Source organism: Emydura macquarii, unplaced genomic scaffold, assembly GCF_026122565.2.
Source record: "Emydura macquarii macquarii isolate MOO-44397 ecotype Brisbane River unplaced genomic scaffold, CSIRO-AGI_Emac_v2 contig_1253, whole genome shotgun sequence".
In the NCBI taxonomy this organism is placed as follows: domain Eukaryota; kingdom Metazoa; phylum Chordata; order Testudines; family Chelidae; genus Emydura; species Emydura macquarii.
In genome coordinates this window covers 57,828,109-57,850,256 of record NW_027131390.1, presented here as the reverse complement: position 1 = coordinate 57,850,256, position 22,148 = coordinate 57,828,109, and the positions used below count along the sequence as shown (strand labels likewise).

The window sequence follows — 22,148 nt, the reverse complement described above, 5'->3', positions numbered from 1 at the left end:
GATCTAAACCCAGTTCTGGATCACACATAATTAAAGATCCCATGGCACTGTTTCCCAGGGCAGAGGTGTTAACAGTGACTCTGAAACCTCCAAAATTTAAAAGAATGTCCCAAAAATAGCTAAATATCAGCTCATGTAACCTCTTAGGCACTATAATTTAATACTAAACTTATATCAGGCTCAGAAATGTTAAGCACCATCTTGCCACGTTATTGTTTTTTAGACTTAACTGAAACCTTCCTGGACCTGGCTTAGCACAGGAGGCTGCACTCTAGAGGACCTCTCGAGGTCCTTCTGAGCCCTACATTTCTATGATTTTGTGAAACTGGATACACAAAGATCATTCTGAATCCCACTTTTCTCAGTTTTTTTTCATGTAGGACAATGGTGCTAACTCCCCCAAGCTGCCTGTTTACATCTCAAGAAAGTTTTTCCTCTTCCAGCAAATGATTCTGCCATGGCAATATTTTTTAAGGTTTTGAATATACAAAGATAAAACACATATTCCACGGTCTGTAGCGCAGCAGGGGACTCAGAGTGAGTTTCTGTGAGCAGGTGTCATTACTAGCAGATCTGATAAACACTTAGCCGTCAATACACCAGAGATCACATCTTAGTCTTGCGTGTTACTGTTCAAAGCCCTCATGAAATACAGAAAGCCACAAAAATTTACTCCTTTAACTCTTATTACACGAGCCACTGATTTTTTCCCCCCATTTAGATGTTTGAGAGAGTCACAGGTCCCTAATCTTTGATGTAAGTGTTCCTGAGCTGGCACAGTTCTGTAGGGATTTGATGCAGACTTTCCCAAACTACTTTAATTTTGCTGAATTTCCTCAGTTGAACTTGAAAGTCTTGTTGCAACATGTTTAGAGGTTTTTTGCTAGGCTATGTCGATCTTTTTGCTACAGGGTTGCAAAGTAGAATATTTGACATTTCAAACAAGATGCCAAGGTAAATAACAGATGAAATATATAAAGGTAGAAACTGTTTTTAAAGTATAACCATTGGTCACAGTAGATTTGTTTAAGAGGAAAGATTTTATTCATTTGTCCTTTTTCTTCATGAATGTTCAAAACTGTTAATTAAGTTAAATAATAGTAATTTTGCACTTAAACAAAGGATATCAAAGCCCTTTACAAACAATGTGCTCGGTGTTACAAATCAAGTTGGGACAGATATGGAGATAGAACCCAGGAGTGCTGATTCCCTGTCTGCTGCTTTAGCTGCTAGACTGGTTGCCTTAACTATTTTTGTTAAAAATCACTTAATCAGTGAGAATAGCATGATTTAGTGTAAGAATCAGGTTTTTTTTAAAGCAAAAACTATGTGAATTTCAGTAACTGAGACACACAAGCGCTAAGGCTTTGTCTACGCTAAAGGGTTTTGTCGACGCAAGTTATGCCCATGATCATAAACTGCTGTAATTGCATGGCTTGTGCATGTTCACACAACACTGCTTCTGTTGGCAGAGCACATCCACAGTTGGTGTTGTGGCATCAACAGTGAGAGCAGTGCGCTGTGGGTAGCTATCCCACTGTGCTACTCGCCACCTTGTGCCGCTAGGAGTTGTGGGAAGACAGTGGATCACAGTGCATCATGGGTGCAGGCTCAACATCCCATGATGCAGTTTTTTCTGTCACATCATTCCATGGGCTTCCAGCTATGTTTCACACTATTTTTCAAAGGTCCCTATTTACTGTGCGCCCAACATCTCTTCCTGAAAAGATGGATCCTGTACTGCTCTTTTGTTGTGGTCACTGTTATGAGCATTGTAGCTGCTCATGCAGTATGTCATGAGCTCCCAAACTGAACAGGAATCTGAGATGCCTGACCTACTGTGTGCCATAGAAAGAAGCAATGCCAGATTACTTTTGGCATTCACAGAGCAGCTGCACACAGTGGACTGTCCTGGTTGGGAAACAAGCACTGAGTGGTGGGATCTCATCATTATGCAGGCCTGGGATGATGAGCAGTGGCTGCAGAACTTTCAGATGTGGAACTGTGTGAGAACTTCCTCGAACTGTGTGAGAGTTCACCCAAGTGCTGTGGTGCAAGGACACCAAAATAAGAGCTGCCGTCTTGGTGGAGAAGCACATGGCAATTGCTTTGTGGAAGCTGGCAACTCCAGACTACAACCGGCCAGTCATGGATCAGTGTGGAATCGGGAAGTCCACCATTGGGGCTGCGTTAACACAAGTGTGCAGGGCCATTAATTGTATGCTGCTATGAAAGACTGAGAGTCTTGGAAATGTGCATGAAACAGTGGATGTCTTTGCAGAAATGGGATTCCTTAACTGCAGCGGGGCAATAGATGGCACGCATATGATTCCTTAACTGCAGCTGGGCAATAGATGGCACGCATATCCCAATTTTGGCCCCAGACTCCAGATGGATACATCAATAGAAGGGGGTATTTCTCTATGGTTTTACAGGCACTTGTGGATCACCTTGGTAGTTTCACTGATGTCAATGCCGTGTTGTCAGGAAGGGGCATGACACGTGCATCTCCAGGAACACTGGCCTGTACAGAAAGCTGCAAGCAGGAACTTTCTTTTCAGACCAAAAGATTCCAGTGGGGGACGTTGAAATGCCCATAGTGATCCTGGGAGAACCAACATGCTTCTTACTCCCCTGACTCATGAAGCTTTAGACAGGAAACTTACATGAGTGCTTAAAAAATAGGCTGAGCAGGTTCAGAATGACAGTTGAATGTGCGTTTGGCAGATTAAAAGCTCGCTGGCACTGCCTTTATGGCAGGTTAGATCTAAATGAGGAAAATATTCCCATAGTCATAGCAGCCTGCTGTGTGCTGCATAATATTCGGTACCTAGTCTTCCTGCCCATGGTCGTTTCCCAATTTCATTATAACCAAGATATTTTTCTCCCTGTGGTTTTTCCCAAACCGCATGGTTTGGAGAAGAGGTGGCACATGTTAGATGGGCGTTAGCATTCTACATCGAGCACATGAGACCATTCCAGAGATCTACACAACTCTTCATCGTGGTGGCTTATCTGATGAAAGGCTTCCTGTTTCCACCCAGTGCATCTCATCGTGGATAACTTCCTGCATCAAGTTCTGCTATGAGCAAGAGAAGGTACCACTTCCAAGGATAATTACTGCCAACTCAACCAGAGCTCAAGCTTCATCTACAGCCTTCCTAGTGAGAGTGTCTGTGCAAGACATCTGCAGGGCTGCCTTCTGATCATCTGTACACACCATGTCCCACTATGCCATCGTCCAGCAGGCACGGGACGACACGGGCTTCGGCAGAGCGGTGCTGCAGGCAGCGCATCCATAACTCCAGCCCACCTCCCAGGTATTGCTTATGAATCACCTACAATGGAATTGACATGAGCAAGCACTCAAAGAAGAAAAGACTGTTACTTACCTTGTAACTGCTGTTCTTCGAGATGTGTTGCTTATGTCCATTCCATGACCAACCCCCACCTCCACTGCCGGAGTTGGCGGTAAGAAGGAACTGAGGGGTCATAGGGCCAGCAGCACCTCATACCACGGCATGTGCGCAGGGCTCCAGGGGGTGCCAGAGCCAGCCCTATGGGTACTGCTAAAGGGAAAAAAGTTCAAGTAACCATGCATGGAGGCATGCACATACCTACAATGGAATGGACATGAGCAGCACATCTTGAAGAACAACAGTTACGAGGTAAGTAACCATCTTTTATCATTTACAATCTCTCTCCACATCCTGTGTTCTTGTTTTTTGGCATCTGAGGATTGGCGCATTTCTCGAAACATGTCCTCCTTGCTCCTCCTTGGTTGCTTCCTTATTTGGCGGAGGTGCTCCGCCGGTGTGTTGGGGGTTCCCCTGAACACCACATCTGTAGAAGCGCAAAAAACAATTAACAGAAGCATGATTGTTAGTGCATCGAATCATTGGCAAGCACACAGCTCAGCAAACATCCTAACCATGGTGAGTTTGGCCTGAGGAGGGAGAGGTGCGCTCAAGATGAGGAAAAGGATCTTGGTGATTTTCTAAGGCAATCACTGCAAGCGACTAGGGACCAAATTGTAAATTCTGCCACCATTTTCCACAGGCAGTGGTCGTTTAAGCCGATATCTCACTCCTGAGGTAAGCAAGAATGCAAGGGTGCATCTCTTGCATGCGTGCGGCTTCAGATCGGTTTCCTGTGCTGTTCACCTGTGTGCTGCCTTGGTCCCTGCACAAATGATTGCCAATTGGCACTGGAAAGTTTTCTACAACGGGGAAGGAACAAAGCAGCTCTACAATAGGGGGAAGGAACAAAGCCGCTCTGCCAAGGAACCTTCAGCAGAGGATTGGCAAGTACCTCCAGGAAAGTTTCCTAGAGAGCTGTCTGGAATATTCCCATGAAATCTCGGTGTGCATTAACACACTGTTTCGCCTCTCTGCGTATCTGCACAGGGAAATGTGAAGCACACGCACACACAGCTAGTCTTTTACATTTCTATCCCTCAACCCATTTTCAGCATATATAATGTAGCAAAGAACAGCCCTACCTCATATAACTGGGCAGCATCAACTCAAAAAGATCACTTATAAGGGCTCCCCTCCTGCATCATACGCACCAGAGATGAAGTGCTGGGACTAGCTCGAACCCTTCTGAGTTGAGAAGAGGTCTTGGCTCACCACGATAATGGACAACCCTGTCTCCTGTCTCTTCGCATCCTCCACCTCAACCTTCTCGTCTACCACTTTGTCCTCAGGGTTGAGTCTGTTGTCCAGTGCTTTCAGCCCCCCCGAAGTATCCATGGGGCTCTTGGCAGTGGAGGTGGGGTCACCGTTGAGGATGTCATCCAGCTCCTTATAGAAGAGGCAAGTCTTAAACCGTCGCTCTGGTGCTTGGCTGGACTCCCTCGCCTTCTGGTACACCTACCTCAGCTCCATTATCTTCACACAGCATTGATGTGTGTCCCATTCATAGCCCTTATCCAAAGTGCCATGAGAAATCTGACTGTAGATATCGAAGTTCCTATGACTGGAGCGGAGCTGTGACTACACAGCCTCCTCTCCCCACAGAGCTAGCAGATATAACAACTCAGGTGCGCTCCAAGCGTGAGAGCGTTTGCTGCATGGAGCTGCCATGGTCAGCTGGGAAGATGAGATGTGAACTCTCCATGCTGAGCAAACAGGGAGTGGAATTTCAAAAATTCCAGGACCTTTAAAAGGGTAGGGGCCTGATGCCTGTGTACCTGTCTGCAGGGCAGCAGAGTTTGAACTGCTGACCAGAGCGGTCAGGATGGGCATTGTGGGACACCTCCTGGAGGCCATTTACAGCGACATAATCAAGCTCAGTATCTACACTGACATTTTGTCAATCTAACTTTGCTGTAAAAAGCTCTACACCTCTCGTCGAGGTGGTTTTATTTTGTCAGCAAAGCAGGACAGTTTTGTTGGCACAAGGATCATTGTAATGTGTACACCTCCACTGTTTTGTAGACAAAAGCTGACTTTTGTCGACATAACTCTGTAGCATAGGCAAGGCCTGAGTGACTTGCATGTAAATTTGAGTTCTTGGCTCCCACTCCTGTGTGCAGACTACTATATCTGAACTGAGAAGGTGAAAATTTGCATTTACACTCTGCATAATTAGGACTCTGAAAGCCTGATATTTCTTGCTTCCACAGACAGAAGTTTTCCTAACTTGGCTATTTTTGTGTATTTTCCATTTTTTTATTATCGTCAATATACCTTCTAATCCCATATACACCAGTAAAACGGTCACAGCACTCTCCACACCACACCTTCATACTTGAAAATTGAGTGGCCTGTTTCTTCCCTGTGCTACTCCAGTCTAATGCAGATTTACTCCTATCTAGTTCAGGCCTACAATATTTGAAGAAAGATTAAAATTAATGGAGTATTTAGTTTAAGGAGTAAGATATTTTTACCATATCCACATAGAAAAGTCAAATCTCTTTATCATTTTTTTAGATTGGTGAACCACAAAAATCTGCTCACATTGGGTTTTAGTCATGGAGCCATTGTAATTCTGTTCTATCAGTCCTTCAGGTTTTCTGTAGAATGTACACCGGTGAAACAGAAATGTCTTTTTACCAATGCAGAAAAGTTCTGATCCAATAACAATGAATCTTAGTTACTCCCTACTCTCTATTTGATGTTCTCTTGCAGACAAAAGCCTAGAGCACAAGAAGATATCTGTTGATTTAAACCTAAAGTCTATAAGTGGAACAGAACAGCGAGATACTTTTCAGTCATCAGTTCAATCTCAGTGTAACATAGGCAGACCGAAGTCAAAAACATTCGCAGTTAAATCATCCATCCCTACAGCCCATCTTGAAACAAAACCAGATGATTCAATCAAGAAAAGAGGTAAAACTGATTTCTTTTTTTATTGCAATTCATCAGTCTTTGCTCATTGAGTTGATCAGATTTGCAGTGCATCATAGGAGAACTGCATCTAAGAGAGCTGACATGAGAAGGAGAAGCAATGCATTAGGAATGGGATATCAGGGAGTATTGCTTTTTACTGAAGACCTGTGTGTGGGTTTTTTCACTCTCCTCATCATTCTGATGGGTTCATAGGCTTAGTGGATCTGATTTTGATCTCCTGTAAATCAAGGGTAATTTCACTGAAGTTAACGAAGCTACTCTAGTATGAGTGAGGGCAGAATCAGGTTCAGTGTAACTAACATGGGCAGAATTATCCATATTCTGTTTGAAGTGCTTGTTCACAAAGAAAGAATCATTTGGGAATTGAAGAATGTGTTGTTAGTGTCTTAAACTAGTGTTTGTCAAAGCTTTGATCCAGAGGCTGGAATGGTGTGAATTTCATCTAATGTTCTTAGAAGTGGAAACACCACAGAAATGTTAAGGGTGACACTGGGGCCCATTGAAATCTATGGCAAAATTCCCAGTGCTTTAAGTAGGACCAGAATTTCACTATAACCATTTTTTTTCAAGAAGCAGTTTCCCCCCACCAGATTAGATAGGTTGTTCACTTTTGTATTATTTGTTCGTTTGTTTTTAGGTCCAAACATTGAAAAATCCGTGAAAGATTTACAACGTTGCACGGTTTCTTTAACTCGATACCGCATGATGATCAAAGAGGAAGTGGATAATTCAGTGAAGAAGATCAAAGCTGCCTTTGCTGAATTACACAGCTGGTAGGTACATCAGTATGGGAAATACCTCTGCAAATCCTGGGTAAAAAGGGGTTCATGCAAGCCATGAGAATGTCAGGGAAACTTTGTTTAAATCCTATTAGTGTATATCATTTGTTTTTAATCAGAAAAGATAGTGTCAGAAAGTCACGCCTTAAAATGCTAAAAAAGCATACGAGACACACAAACGGCCCAGTCATCATTCCTAACAATAAAAGAAACCAACATACAGGGTGGGAGTTAAAAGGTCCTTTACTTTGGCTTAATACTGCCCTATTGATCTCAGTGGAAGAAGAGTTAGGCCAACATTGAACACTTGTGAAAATTCCACCCATAGAGTTCACTGAAGTGTTCCCAAAAGAATCCATACAATGTATAACAAAACTTACTGCCCTCAGAGGTATAAGTGTGATGCCCAGTGATTCCAATGGAGGTCTTGTGCACACATCAGAAGGAGTTGGCCCTACCAATATATAACAATACAAATGTGATATCATTCTGCAAAGGATCTGTTATGGTATCTCATGGGGCTTGCTTCTGCTCCCATTGAAGTCATTGGTAGTTTTGTCAGTTTCTTCAAGGGGAGAAGGAGCAGGCAGGCACCTGGTTCAATATGCTCAAATGTGTCCTGAGTCAGGGAGTGAAATGTCTGACTAAAGGATCACTCATGAACAAGGATAAAATAAATGTAATAAAAATAACCAAAAGTAAAGATGAAATTCTGCTCTTACCTACCAGAGTGCAGCTAATAGGGTTGCATCCAAATAACTGAAATGAGAATTTGGCCCCAAAGCTTTTTCAAGTATATCAGGAATAGATTTCTGTTTGCTATCTAGTGCCCTACCAATACCCTATGCTCTTGGAGATATTGCTGCCTCGAGGAAGAAAAGTGAATTAATCTCTATTCTATGGGCAGCTACACTAGTGAAGTGAGACTGTTTAAGAGCAGTGCCGAAACACTGCCTCTCCCACTTGCCCTGGTCATGCCTTGTCTGTAGCTAGCTTCACCCCCTTTCCTGAGCTGTCTCAACCTGCCCCAGACCCCGCCCTCTGGAGGAGAAGGGTTGTGTGTAGCTTGTGGCATTTTATTCCCTCTGCGAGCAGACTGTCCACCATCAAGGAGCCACCGCTTAACTTCTGACAGCAAAAATGGCTGGAATCCAAGAAATGAACAGCAGGCTTTGTTTTGAGCACAGACTCTAGTTCCTGGTGCTTACTGTTGGAATTCTGTATGTTTTAATTTAATAAGTAAGGTAGGGATGGAGACAGTCTTATTTTAACATCAAATCCTAGAATGCATAGGAAACTCAATCTTGAAAGTAAAACCTCCTACCATTAATTTATTCAGCAGTCTCTCCTGTTTAGGATAGTAATCAGTGGCCTTACTACTGCTCTCACATCCAGCACTGTACTTTGACTTCAATAGAGTTTTGTCCCTTTTACACTGTCATAAATGTGAACAGAATTAGGCCCAGAGTCTTCAGTGATACTGTGTACAATAGGTGGGTACTGTACATAAGTTACTGTGCCAATTATTGCTTTTTGGATGTATTCAGACTATAGCATTGACAAGACTCAATGACTTCACCAAACAAATGAATCTGCACTAAGCAATGTACAGTGGTAGATCACTTTGGATTGCAAATCAAAATGTATTTTCGACCATTTGAAAACAAGGTCCCCCTTACCTCTCAGATGGGAATGGAACTATTTAATAGGAAAGACACCCTCTATTACCCTCTATTACACCCTGCATATTACAAGATCAGGTTCTGGATTTAGAGGGGCATACCTGCAAATCATACAGGTTTGCTAGGAGAAAGCAGGGGAGTAAACACAAGAAAAGCTTAGGGACTTAATGGCTGTTAACAGGCTACTGAGCTTTTCATATCTATGTTGCAGCCCAGGTCAGTATTGACTGAAAGTAGATATCATCTGATGGTTACTCAATTGCCTTACTGTGTGAGCTTAAACTTAGAAACTACTTGCTGATAAATTCACAATTAAAAAAAAAATTAAAACTGAATTTTGCAGTTCTGGTCTTTCTCCTCTAATTATTCCGTTTGTCTAAAATTGAATTTGTATGCGGGACTAGAGAAGATAATCCCACATGTAAAGTTAAATGGTAATATGGCAATAATTGTCCAATCTATCTAAATAGGAAAGACAGACCAGTTTGCCTTTCTTCTGAACTTGAAACACAAAGGATTTTCCTTTGTAACAGACTTTGGCTTATTGGAGGAACACAGGAAGTGCCAGGCTAGATCAGACTCACAGTCCACCTAGGGCAGATGCTTCAGAGAAAGGTGTAAAGATCCCACATTAAGTAGATGGGGGATAATCTGCGCCCCACTTAGATATCATCCTGTTCGCTAATTGCAGAGATTGACTTTAGCCCTAAAATGTGAGGTTTCCTAACCTTTGAAAATATTGGTCATCATTAATTACGATAACACTGGATATTCTTGATAGCCATTTAAATGTCCAATCCCTTTTAAAAATCTTGTTATGTTCTTTGTCTCGGTGATTTCCTGTGGTAATGGGTTACATAAGAATGGCCATTGCGGGTCAGACCAAAGATCCATCCAGCCCAGTTTGCTGTCTTCTGACAGTGGCCGGTGTCAGATGCTTCAGAGGGAATGAACAGAACAGGGCAATTTATTGAGTGATGCATTCCCCTGTCATACTGGCCCAGCTTCTGGCAGTCAGAGATTTAGGGACACCCAGAGAACATGGGCTTGTCTCCCTGACCATCTTGGCTAATAGTCATTGATGGACCTATCCTCAATTAACTTACCTAATTGTTTTTTTAATCCAGTTATACTTTTGGCCTTCACAGTATCCCCTAGCAACAAGTTCCACAGGCTGACTATGTGTTGTGTGAAGTAGCACTTCCTTACACTTGTTTTAAACCTGCTGCCAATTAATTTCATTGGGTGACACATAGTTTTTGTGTTATGCGAATGGGGAAATAACACTTCCTTTTTCACTTTCTCTGCATCATTCATGCTTTTATAGACGTCTATCATATCCCCCCATAGTTGACTCTTTTCGAAGGTGAACAATCCCAATTTTTTTAATCTCCCCTCATATGGAAGCTGTTCCAACCCCCTAATCGTTTTTTTGTTGCCCTTCACTGTACTTTTTCCAATGCTAATATATCTTTTTTAGATGCGTTTACCAGAACTGCACACAGTATTCAAGCCGTGGGTGCACTGTGTATTTATATAGTGGCATTATGATATTTTCTTTCTTATGATCGGTCCTTTCCTAATGATTCCTAACATTCTGTTAGCTTTTTTGACTGCTGCTGCACGTTGAGCAGATGTTTTGAGAGAACTATCCACAATGACTCCAAGGTCTCTTTCTTGAGTGGTAACAGCTAGTTTAGACCCCATCATTTTGTATATATAGATGAGATTATGTTTTCCGATGTGCATTATTTTGCATTTATCAACATTGAATTTCATTTGCCATTTTCTTTCCCAGTCACCCAGTTCTGTGAGATCCCTTTGTAATTCTTCTATAGACTTAATTATCTTGAGTAATTTTGTATCATCTGCAAACTTTTCCACCTCACTGTTTACCCCTTTTTCCAGATCATTTATGAATATGTTGAACAGCACTAGTCCCAGTACTGATCTTTGGAGGATGCTGCTATTTACCTCTCTCTATTGTGAAAACAAACCATTTATCCCTACCCTTTGTTTCCAATCTTCTAACCAGTAAATAATCCAGGATAGGGCCTTTCCTCTTATCCCATGGCTGACTACTTTGCTTAAGAGCCTTTGGTGAGGCACCTTGACAAAGGTTTTCTGAAAGTCCAGGTACCCTATAGCCACTGGATCACCTTTGTACACATTTGTTGATACCCTCAAAGAATTCTAATAGATTGATGAGGCATGATTTCCTTCTACAAAAGCTGTATTGTCTCTTCCCCAACATATCTTCTTAATCTACATGTCTGATAATTCTGTTTTTTACTGTAGTTTCAAGCATTGTGCCTGGTACTGAAGTTAGGCTTACTGGTCTGTAATTACCAGGATCACTTCTGGAGCCTTTTTAAAAAATCAGCATTATATTTGCTATCTGCCAATCATCGAGTTCAGAGGTTGATTTAAGTAATAGTTAAATTCTGACCTCTAATGAGTTCCACAGTTTAATCACGTTATGTGAAAAAATATGAACTTTGATTGGTTTTGAATGTCCCACCTTTTAGTTTCATTAAGCAGGAATGCTGAGGAGAATGCATTCAATTCAGTGTTGTAAAAATCAGTAAAACAGTATTAAAATGATAATATTAAACCATATATTTAGAAGAGCACAAAACAGTGTGCCTAACTCCTCCAAATTATTCTTTGGTGTTTTTAGGGCTCTTTATCAGAGAGTACCATGATACTGAATGAGGGTATATAATTCAGAGTGGCCACTTACAAATAGATGGTGGCCAACAGTAAGTGGGACACTCATTATGCTTAGCCATATGTTTAGAATGAATTTGAGGACACACAAAAATGAGGTCCTCATGATACTAGAATCCAGGCATTACAGAGCAGGGTGCCATGCTAGTTTCTCCCACTCTGTGCAGCCAACGACCTTAGTGCTTATTATCAACAACCCCTTCTGTGACAAGCTAGGAGCAATGATGTACAGAGACTGCCCTTACCAGTCATGCAAAATTGTTTAATGTTTTCAGGTAAAGATTTTTTAAAGCCATCATATTAATATTTGTTTATGGCCTAAGCTACAGTAGATGCAAACCCAGGTGCATACAGATGAAAGGTGAATTCATTAACCCATTGCTGCACCTTTAATTATCATAGATGTTTTGCATGGATCTTTGCATTATAAAAAACACATATACATTTTGCTAGGAATCCTTATAGCCTTTTGACTAAGTAAATTGACAGTAGAAGTCTGATTTGCAGCTCAGCTTCAACCACTCTTCCTTTTTGTGCTGGCAGTTTTGCAAATGCAATTAACATTTTTATGTTTAGGTGGTTGCAATCACTTAGTTAGATCTGTAAATGATATTCATTAGGGTCATAAAAATGAAGCATGAGCTGTAGATAGAAGTCTGTCTCCTGGAGTCCACCTCCAATAGGTCTGTTTTTCCATATTAGCGTGTTAGCAGACTGAGAAACATGGTATTCATTTTTCTGTTTATTTATCTTTTAGCTTATAAAGAGCTTCTATGGTAGACATCACATGCATCAAAATACATTTAAAGTGATAAGAAATCAGTTCAAAAGGCCCATGGAACCTGCTCCTGCTCCCATTTAAATCAATAGTAAAACTCTCATCAACTTTAGTGGGAGCAGAATCATGCTCATTAGGTTACAAAAGTACCAGCTAGTCTATTAGAAACTGTTGAATGCAGTAGGGCAGATTTAGGCCCCACAGTACAGTTTCCTTCATATAAAACACAATATTACAGCACAGCTATCATAATGGGGTGTCTGGGGTGAAAATATTAGTGATATGGTGCATCATCTTGCAATTGATGTAGGCATTTGATAAGCCTAATTTTTTCCCAATTGAATGTGTGGAAAAATCTATCAATCCTTTGCTTTAAGTAGTAATATGTAGTCATTCCATCAGCCTTCCTGGGAAGTAAATATACTTCTTGGGATAACTTTATATGCATTGTATATCATATGTATGCAATAAAAAGTACCTGATCATGTAAGCACTTGCTACCAGGTGTTGTATCTTAAACAGGACTAGTCACAGTAGTTGCTGATAGTAAGTGTTTGCAGGATTGGGCCCCATATGTTCAGCATGAAGCACCAGGCTTCAGGATTTTGCTTATGTTACTGTCCCATGATGTCCCATGTTCCTGAATTTAAAATTAATCGAAGCATCAGCACCTGGTGGAGGGAGGATAAGGTAATTAAGTGGAGCACTCAGACTACTGAATGGTTATCACTGTTCTGTTCACCACAGCTCAGTATATTTATCAGTCAGGTTAAAGTAAGTAATTTAGCCAGACTTTTGTTTCCATAGTGTTATGGGGTGGCCAATAGGAGAGCAACCTGAGCTCGTGAGGAATGTTGGTGATATAATAGTATCTTGTTCCCTTCATAATGATGATTCCAAAACACTTACAAACAGTATATGCCAGTTAAACTATAGGGGGAATTTAGGAAGGCAGAATGTATTTCCCAGCCTCCCCCAATTAGAATTTGATCAAGACACCATGACTGGGGTTAATACTCGTATGTTATAATAGCGTGTTCTCACTTTCCCATGAAAAGGCTGAATAAGGATCTTGGGGATAAAAAAGAGCCTCCAAGAAATCTGAGTGAAATGTAGGAAGCACAAAAGGAGCCACAGTCTTCATAACACCTTTCACCAGAAAATCATTTTCACATATCAGACATCTATGTGCAAAGTCATATGGAAAACTAAAAGGAACCATCTGCTATTTGTCCATATGGTCCACTTCCCACCACAAATGGAAAATAATCTGTAAAGAATAATAAGGGCCAGATTTAATTACATTGCATGCAGAACTGGCCCAAAGAGACATCTTCTCTCCTTTTCATCTCCAGCATATTCATACCTCCAGCGCCTTAAAGTAAGCACTAAAAACACTATATTATAAACATTATAAGCATTAAAACACTACACAAACAAGATTATTAATGGGAGCAAATCGTATTTGAAAGGTTTGCCATATGGTGGATAGAAATTGGCTCAATAATAATGTTGGGGAAAAAAAAGATAAAACAAATCCTGGGAAAAGTATGTGGAGGAAAAGGCAGCTTCTCTATCATTTTCAATTTAAAAACAGAGAATGGAATAATTTAAAAGGATGTATCTATGCTCTTTGAGCGTTGGCTGATAAGTAGTGCTGCTAGCTGTCCCAGTTTCAAAGCAGCAGAATGAACCTACTGCATGCGCATCATGATAATCTAACATGATGGCATTTAAATATGTTTGTTCTCTATTTCTCAGACAGCCCGGTCAATGCTTTACTGAGTTGGTAGTGTTTAATGAGGATGCTACCTCAAAGAGGAGGTGATCTTTCTGGTGTTGGTGACGCAAATGCCCTGGTAATAAATGGGTGTGTGGCAGGCAAGAGTAGGCATTACCAGGACTCATTTAGCCAATCTGATAATGCCTCATGCTGAATAATCTTCTTGTGCTTCTTCGTGTCCAATTCCAGTATTTCCAGGAAGTCCTCTTTGGCTGTATTTCCAGGTTCTTTTTCACCAGATCTTTCCATCTGACTTTTTGTCTTCCTTGTTCCTTTGAGCCATTTTCTTTCAAATCTTCCCAGCGTTCCTTCTGATGTTGATGCTAATCTTAACCCAGATACATGGACACCCTAATATCCATGTGAACCTTGGAAAACCCAGTGATGATTAATACCTCCACACAGTTCTCTGGATCACAGGAAGGAGCCAGGCCTCCAATAGCTGTGCAGTAGCAACTGTGAAAGGAGGCTCAGAAAGAGTAAATGAAGCAGCATTAATTCCTATTTGGCTATTTGCTCATGTAAAGCATGGAGGATTCTTTCTCCAAGAATCAGGCAGCACAGACAATACTGAAGAGGTTTATTCATGATACCGGGAAGTCTGATAAATCAGCTTCAACTTCATGGTGTTACAGTGGTCAATTATATATGCTTTTTTATCGATTACGTAGTACGTTTTAAATTCTTTATCTATTCACTTACAAATACAGACATTGTCCCATCCGGAGAGAACAACAGTGATAATGGTCGTTACATACATGCAGAGACACTTTAATCACTCTACTTACATCAAGGATCCTAGGGCTACGCTCGGAGTGGGGTTAAGGTGGAGGAAGGGGGGGGAGTCCTTACAGATAGGTGGCAGATGAGACAGAAATTCTAAAGCAAATGTGCTGTTCTCATTGGAATTAGAATCACGAAGAGGACATCTGGCTTCCTGAGCCATCGGATGCTTACACTAGCCATTGTCCTTGAGGATCAGGTATGCTCGTTAGCTATTAAATGAGTTTTGACCTACAACTTGTTAGCTGAAAACAACCTCAAGCCTTACACTCAAATATCTGTGAGGTCTGGAGGGCAGTATGCCTCAGAAAGCTGCTGCCCTGATATACCTGAAGATCCCAAACTCCGCAGAACTGCAACAGGGGCTTGTGCCCAGGTTCTTTTCCCTTGCCCGAGGCAGATTCTGTCAGTTTGGGTTACCCTCCACACATGCTAGCAAAGGGAGCAGAAAGCTCTCATTAAATAACTTTTGTTTGGTGCCAAGTTTGATGTGCAGAGGCTCTCCTCACCTGTGCCTTACAGCTAGTATGTTGAGTTATCTGACACCCCAAAGAAAGAAGGGTTTTATTTACTCTGTTTCTTCCCCTTGCTGATGTAGAAACTCTGTTTGACTCCTTGCATCTTCTAAGTTCTTGAACTTCCTTCTCAGTTTCATCCATTTAGTCTTAGAAATGTTGCCTTATAGCCCATATTTTCTCACTTTCACTAAGCATTCAGTATTGTTTTCTAGGATTTGTCATGTCATTTCTATAGTCTAGATCATTCACACCCCAGTAGCCTGTATGTTCCCTCTTGTCTATGAGAGAGGGTGACTTTATCCATAGTAATAGTCACAAATGCCTTCATCCTGCATTGTGATCAACATGGGCAGATTGTTGTACCCACGCTGATGACAGTGTAATATCAGGGCCATAGTCAGCAAACATCCCATCTTCAGTCATGATCTTGCCAGCTTTCACAAGCTGAGCAGGGTCTGGCTTATATAGTGAGGAAGTCTGGATCATGCTGAGGGCATGACTTTACGTCTCTCTCCACCTCAAAATAGCAATAACAGCACTTCCCTACTTCACAGTATGTTGTGAGGATGAATATATTTAAGATTGTGAGTTGCTCAGATACTATGGTAATAGGGGCCATACCTTAGATAGATAGGAAGGGTTTGCACTGGGTATTATAAAAGAAACCGTGTGCCAATGACACAGCTCAACCAATGCCAATGGAATTGTTAAGACGTAGCTATTTCTTGTGGATTGTTATTATTTCATTCATGCTCTCACCCATGGATGTAGTGGCTCCAATTTCTGGGAATGCATGAGTGGCACCATCATTGAATGCAAACCATGCATCACATGCCCCAAGACAGGATGTGCCTACAGGACAGTTCTGTCCAGCCCCCAAACACATGAACAAAGTGGTGTCCTCTGCACAGTGTGACCTTGCACATATGGTGCATGTGAGGCCATGCTGTATGGAGGATGCCATTTTGCATGCAAATGTACAACTGCATGCCTGACTAAGTATGTGACGACATGCCATTGGAATGCATAGATGATGACCAATAACACCGATTTGCTTTTTATGATTCCGGAATACCAAAAGTATGATAAAACTCCTCACAGAAAAGTAGTTGTTGTACATGGGCAATAGATTCTTTTTCAGAGTTAATATCTCATCTCTTTTTTCTTTCTTTGAAAATCTGAGCCTGGTTTGCACTATGAGCTAATAATCTGTGAGATTTCAGCTTTAAAAACAAAGGTATTTCTTGGCTAGTGCAGTTCAAAGTAGCCCCCAAAGCCATACTTTTCTGTGCTCCCTAATTTTAAAACAGTAAAACTGATCCTTTTGTTTTCTTAATTTGTAAAAATCAAAATGCTCTCCATGCTGAGGCCCACTATGTCCATTTTTAGCCAAAACAATTTTTATAGTTAAGTTATAAATTCCTAGCTGCTTGTAAAGTGATTTCTAAAGAAAAATGCAAACAGACCTATAATTATAATAACATTTGTAGGCACCACTATAATCAAGGGTTGTTAAATAAAATGATATAAGTAAATTTAGGTATACAATAATGACTCAAAGTAAACTCATGTAATGAAAAGCCCATGGGCACTTTCCCCATTACCAGCTGGTGCACTGTAGAGAGGAAGGATTTTAGTGAAATTGATTTACCATGTTTCATGTTTGTCTGCTTTCCGTCAGACTCTACCTTTGTAGTCAGAATAAAAATGAGTCTAATCTTGATTGCTATGCAAATACTATGTATATGTTAATACAGTGATCAAATAGGAAACTTTGGGTTCCATGAAAATTCAAATACAGCTGAGCTAATAATGTAAGAATGCTGAATACCGAGGCATTGCAAAATACGTCATTTAATGACTACTCTTATGGGATTATTACTGTAAAGAAAGCCATTTCTCCAGGCATGCTACTTTGCTTCAGGAATGTTACAAAGCTTTTAATGATCTGTTACAGATCTCAGATTATGCATATATATGCACCCAAATCATTCTAGCTCCTTGTACTGTATGTTTAACAGACATAAAACTTACTTTTTTTTAAAATTAGACACTGCTTTTTTCTAAACATAAAATCATAGTAGAGCTGTGCCTCATGTGATAGCCTTTCCATTCAACCATTAGATTACATATGTTACCATTAGAAGGCAAATACATACACTAAATGAAAATTAATGGTCAGAGATGTACTATAAAACTAATCCTGGGGGCCTAAACTAGGTTGTGTCCCTTGAATTGCTGCATATCTTCAGATCAGGTACAGTAGTGAGCATAAGCTTCCCTTGGCCTTTCCTGTAATATTTCAATGTGTTGCTAACTATCACTGTTTCTTTTGATTGAAGGAGACATTTTGCACCTGCAGGATCAGACCCTGAAGTACAGTCTGAGTCAAACTTCTATGTTGAAGGGCAGTTTGCAACTACTGTATATGGATTTTTGTGACTTTCCAATGCTGTTTGAGACAAAGGATATGAAATAAAAATCATAGAAGATTAGAGTTGGAAGGGACCTCAGGAGGTCATCTAGTCCAACCCCCTGCTCAAAGCAGGACTAACCTCAGTTAAATCATCCCAGCCAGGACTTTGTCAATCCGCAGGTTAAAAACCTCTAAAGATGGAGTTTCCACCACCTCCCTAGGTAACCCATTCCAGTGCTTCACCACCCTCCTAGTGAAAAACTTTTTCCTAATATCCAAACTAGACCTCTCCCATTGCAACTTGAGACCATTGCTCCTTGTTCTGTCATCTATACATTGAGAACAGCCTAGCTCCATCCTCCCTGGAACTCCCTTTCAGGTAGTTAAAGGCTGCTATCAAATCCCCCCTCTATTTCACTGAATATTTTATTTGATTGTTTATCCATAGAGTCAAATCATTTTCGTGTTCAATTAAAAAAAGGTGACCATGTAATAATGTAATTCAAATACAGAAAAACAGGGTTACTTACCAGTACCTGTTGTTCTTTGAGATGTGTTGCTCACGTCCATTCCAATATAGGTGTGTGCACACCACAGTGCACGGTTCCCGGAACTTTTTTGCCCTTAGCAGACCCAGTACGGCTGGCTCTGGTACCCCCTGGAGTGCCTCGCCCATGCCGCAGCACATGAGGCACTGCCAGCCCTATGCCTTCTCAGTCCCTTCTTTCTGCCAACTCCGACAGCGGGGACGGGGGGTGGGTGTGGAATGGACATGAGCAACACGTCTCGAAGAACAACAGTTACTAGTAAGTAACCTTGTTTTCTATCGTCGAGTGATTGCTCATATCCATTCCAATATAGGTGATTAAATAGCCATACCTCGGAGGTGGGTAGGAGTCAACCGTGAGCTGCTCTCATCACGGCTCTGCCAAATCCTACGTCCTCTCTCGCCTGCTGAACAATGGCGTAGTGGGACGTGAAGGTGTGGACCGACAACCAGGCGGCTGCTTTGCAGATGTCCTGCAGGGGCACTCTCTCCAGAAAAGCTGCAGATGAGGCCTTAGCTCTCGGTGAATGCGCTGTGATGACACCCGGCAGCGGCACATTCGCCTGCTCCTAGCAGCACTTGATGCAGGATGTGATCCACTCGGAGATTTGCTGGGTGGAGACCAGTGATCCTTTCATCTGGTCCCCCGCCCGCGGCGCGGAGCTGCGCCAATTTCTGGAACGGCTGTGTCTTCGATGTAACAGGCCAGGGCTCATCTCGCGTCTAGTAAATGCCATCTCCAAACCCAGACTGCGCGGTTTAGGAATCACAGGGAGAGATCAATCATGGTTATAATGAGGTTCAGAAACCAACCCAGGCTAGGAGGCCGGGCATGGCCTCCACTGCAGTTTATCCGTATAGAATAGTGGATAAGGGGGCTCCGAGGTCAAGGCCTTAATTTTGGAGACCCCCCAGGCTGAGGTAATCGTCGCCCAAAAGGCTACTGTCCATGAAGTGCAACAGAGGGCGTGAAGCCATGAGTTCCAAGGGGGAGGGCCCTATGAGTCTCGAGAGGACCAGGCTGATATCCCAGGGAAGCACCGTGTTGCGGACCTGGGGATACCGCCTCTCCATCCCCTTGAGCACCCTGACCAACGTGGGATAGGAGAACGGGGATCTCCCCGCTAGCGGGTAATGGAAGGCCAAAATAGCTGCCAAGTGGACCGTCAGCTAGGCCAGCACCAGACCCCGGAGTACTCCAGGGTCGCCTGCGGAGGCAAGAGGCTGGCGGAATGCTCCGGGACTCTGCCCAAGAGGTAAACCATGACCACTTAGCTTGATACACGACCTGTGTAGAAGGGTCCCTGCTGCCCAGCAGGAGTTGTGGGACCTACACTGAGCAGGCCCCTCTACCTCCGTCAGCCACAGAGCCTCCAGGCCGTGAGCTGCAGGGAATCCAGGACCGGGGGCAACAGGCCACTGTGGTCCTGGGAGAGACGGTCATGCCACCTTGGGAGCCCCATGGGCGGGGCGAACGAAAGGTCCAGCAGCATGCTGAGCCAGCGCTGGCTCGGTCAGGCCTGAGCAGTGAATATGACATCCGCCCTGCCCCTGTTTATGATCAGTAAGACCTTTGGCAGGAGTGGAGTGGGCAGGAATGCATACCTGAGGGTCCCCATCCCATTACTGAGGAATGTATCTGAAAGCAACCCAGTCTCATGACCCCAGCGCAAGCCGAGCCTTGGCACTGCACATTCCAAACCGACACGAAGAGATCCGGTTGGGGAACACCCCACTTCTGGAGGATCGCAGTCACTACCCCTGAATGCAGTGACCAGTCGTGGTGGGGTAGAAATGACCCATGAGGTGAGATGCAGTCCAACGGAGTCGTGCTTCATGGCAAAGCCCCACGGACGGGTAGTTTCCTCGCAGAGAGGCAGGGAGGACTTCCCTCCCTGCCTCTTCATGTAAAATGGCTGCAGTGTTGTCCGGCAGTGCCTGCACCACTCTGCCTGTCAGGGATCGGAGGAACAGCCTGCACGCTAGGCGAATGGCTCTCAGCTCTCCCACGGTGACCTGCAAGCACTTTTCCTCCACTGACCAGAGCCCCCGAGTGCTCAGGTTGGCACCCATGTGGGCTCCCATCCCACATACGAGCCGTTGCAGCTTAAGGTGACTGACGGGATCAGTTCCATGAAGGGAACACCCTTCCCTACTGCCCTGGGGAATCTCCACCAGTCCCGGGAGGCTAGGGCGAGCGGGGAACTGGACCACCCAGTTCAGTGGGCATTTGCTCGGCACATATACCGAGGACAACCATGCCTGAAGCAGCCTATGCCTCAGGCGAGCTAGCCTCACTATGTATATGCAGGCCACCATGTGGCCTAACAGCAGTAGACAGTGCCTGGCTGATGTCGTGGAGTATCTGTGCAGCTGGGAGATGATAGAGACCAGCCCTTGAAAACATGGCTGACGCAGGGAGGTTCCGGCCTGGGGAGCGTCCAGGGTGGCCCCAAGGAACTCTATGCATTTCACTGGGGTCAGTGGATGTCTGTTCGTTTATGAGCAGACCCAGCCTGCTGCACGTGGAGCAGCGTAAGTCGCGCTGACCTGCACTGGGAACCTGGACCTACCCCCTATCAACCAATCGTCCAGGTAGGGAAAGATTTGCACACTCTTTCGCCTGAGGTGGGCTGCCATTACCGCCACGCAAGTTGTGAACACCCTTGGAGCCGAAGATAGGCCAAGGGGCAGGCTGTAAATTGGTAGTAGGAGCCAGCCCTTGTTGGCTCCGGAGGATGGACCCATGAAAGTATGCGTCCTTGTAGGGCGAGGGCGGCATACTAGTCTCCTGGATCCCAGCATTCTGGATAGATTGCTGCACCTCCTGGACAGGCCTGAGGGTAGCAGCCATGAGCATGTCCTCATGGAACTTGCGGGGGCTATGGCCCTACCCGCTGCAGTAGCAGCGTCGTTTGATGTTTGGAGCGCTGCCTTAGCCAGCATGGGTTCTCCATGCAGGATGGCGGAAGCCAACCTCAAGATAGTGGACCCGCTCTTGGGCAACTCCTGGTGCGCCCTGAAATCTTTCAGTGGTGCCATGTGGCCTCCAGAGACTGCCTTGTCCAGGAAGGGGTAATAGGACTACCGAGGCAAGTCTTGCGGGTGCTCCCCTTGGCGAAGGGGTGCACCCATAGGGGGGTGTCTCCACGGGGTCCGACTCCTCAATGGAGGAACGGTGTTTATGGGCTTCAGACTGTGCCAGGGCACGACTGTACCCCTACTAGCACTTTGCTGCCTGCTTGGACACCTTGAGGGGGCGTTGGCTGTTCCGACGACTGCTCCCCCCCGTGGGACCCAAGCCGCCACACAGGCGGTTGTCCTAGGTCCCAGGTGCCTTGTCCATGCTGGGGACCGTGCTTCCACTGCCTACCGCTGAGGGGAGCTCCAAAGAGCCCTCAGCCTTGTGGAGAGCTACAGCACGGCGTGGAGTCCCGGTGCCGCGTGGAGCCGTGGGGCGGGTGCAAGCTCCGGCCCCGCTTGGGGCTGCGGCTCCGGCCCCGCTTGGGGCTGCGGCTCTGGCCCCGCTTGGGGCTGCGGTGCCAGTAGAGCCCTACTGCCGGCGGGAGCCCCGCTGCCTTTGGGAGCTCCAGCCCCGGCTTTTTTTTTTTTTTTTGAGTGGCTGCGGTACCACGGGAGCCCTGCTGCGGCCTGGAGCACCAGCCCCGCTTGGGGGTGCGGAGCCGGCTGAAGTCCCACTGCCGCCAAGAGCTCCGGCCCCGCTTAGAGCAACGGAGCCAGTGGGGGGTGCGAGCAGGCAGTAGCCCCGCTGCCCC

The 22,148-nt window shown here is 44.1% G+C and overlaps 1 protein-coding gene across 5 annotated transcripts in view; it reads left to right on the top strand.

The window, feature by feature from the left end:
- SPATS2L (spermatogenesis associated serine rich 2 like) overlaps window positions 1-22,148 on the top strand; it is a 109,695-nt gene that overhangs the window by 59,962 nt on the left and 27,585 nt on the right. For all 5 annotated transcript variants that reach the window (XM_067548953.1, XM_067548949.1, XM_067548951.1 and 2 more), the window contains exons 6-7: window positions 6,135-6,335; window positions 6,994-7,129. In XM_067548953.1, the coding sequence (XP_067405054.1) occupies window positions 6,135-6,335; window positions 6,994-7,129 (337 nt within the window). The remainder of the gene's footprint in view (window positions 1-6,134; window positions 6,336-6,993; window positions 7,130-22,148) is intronic.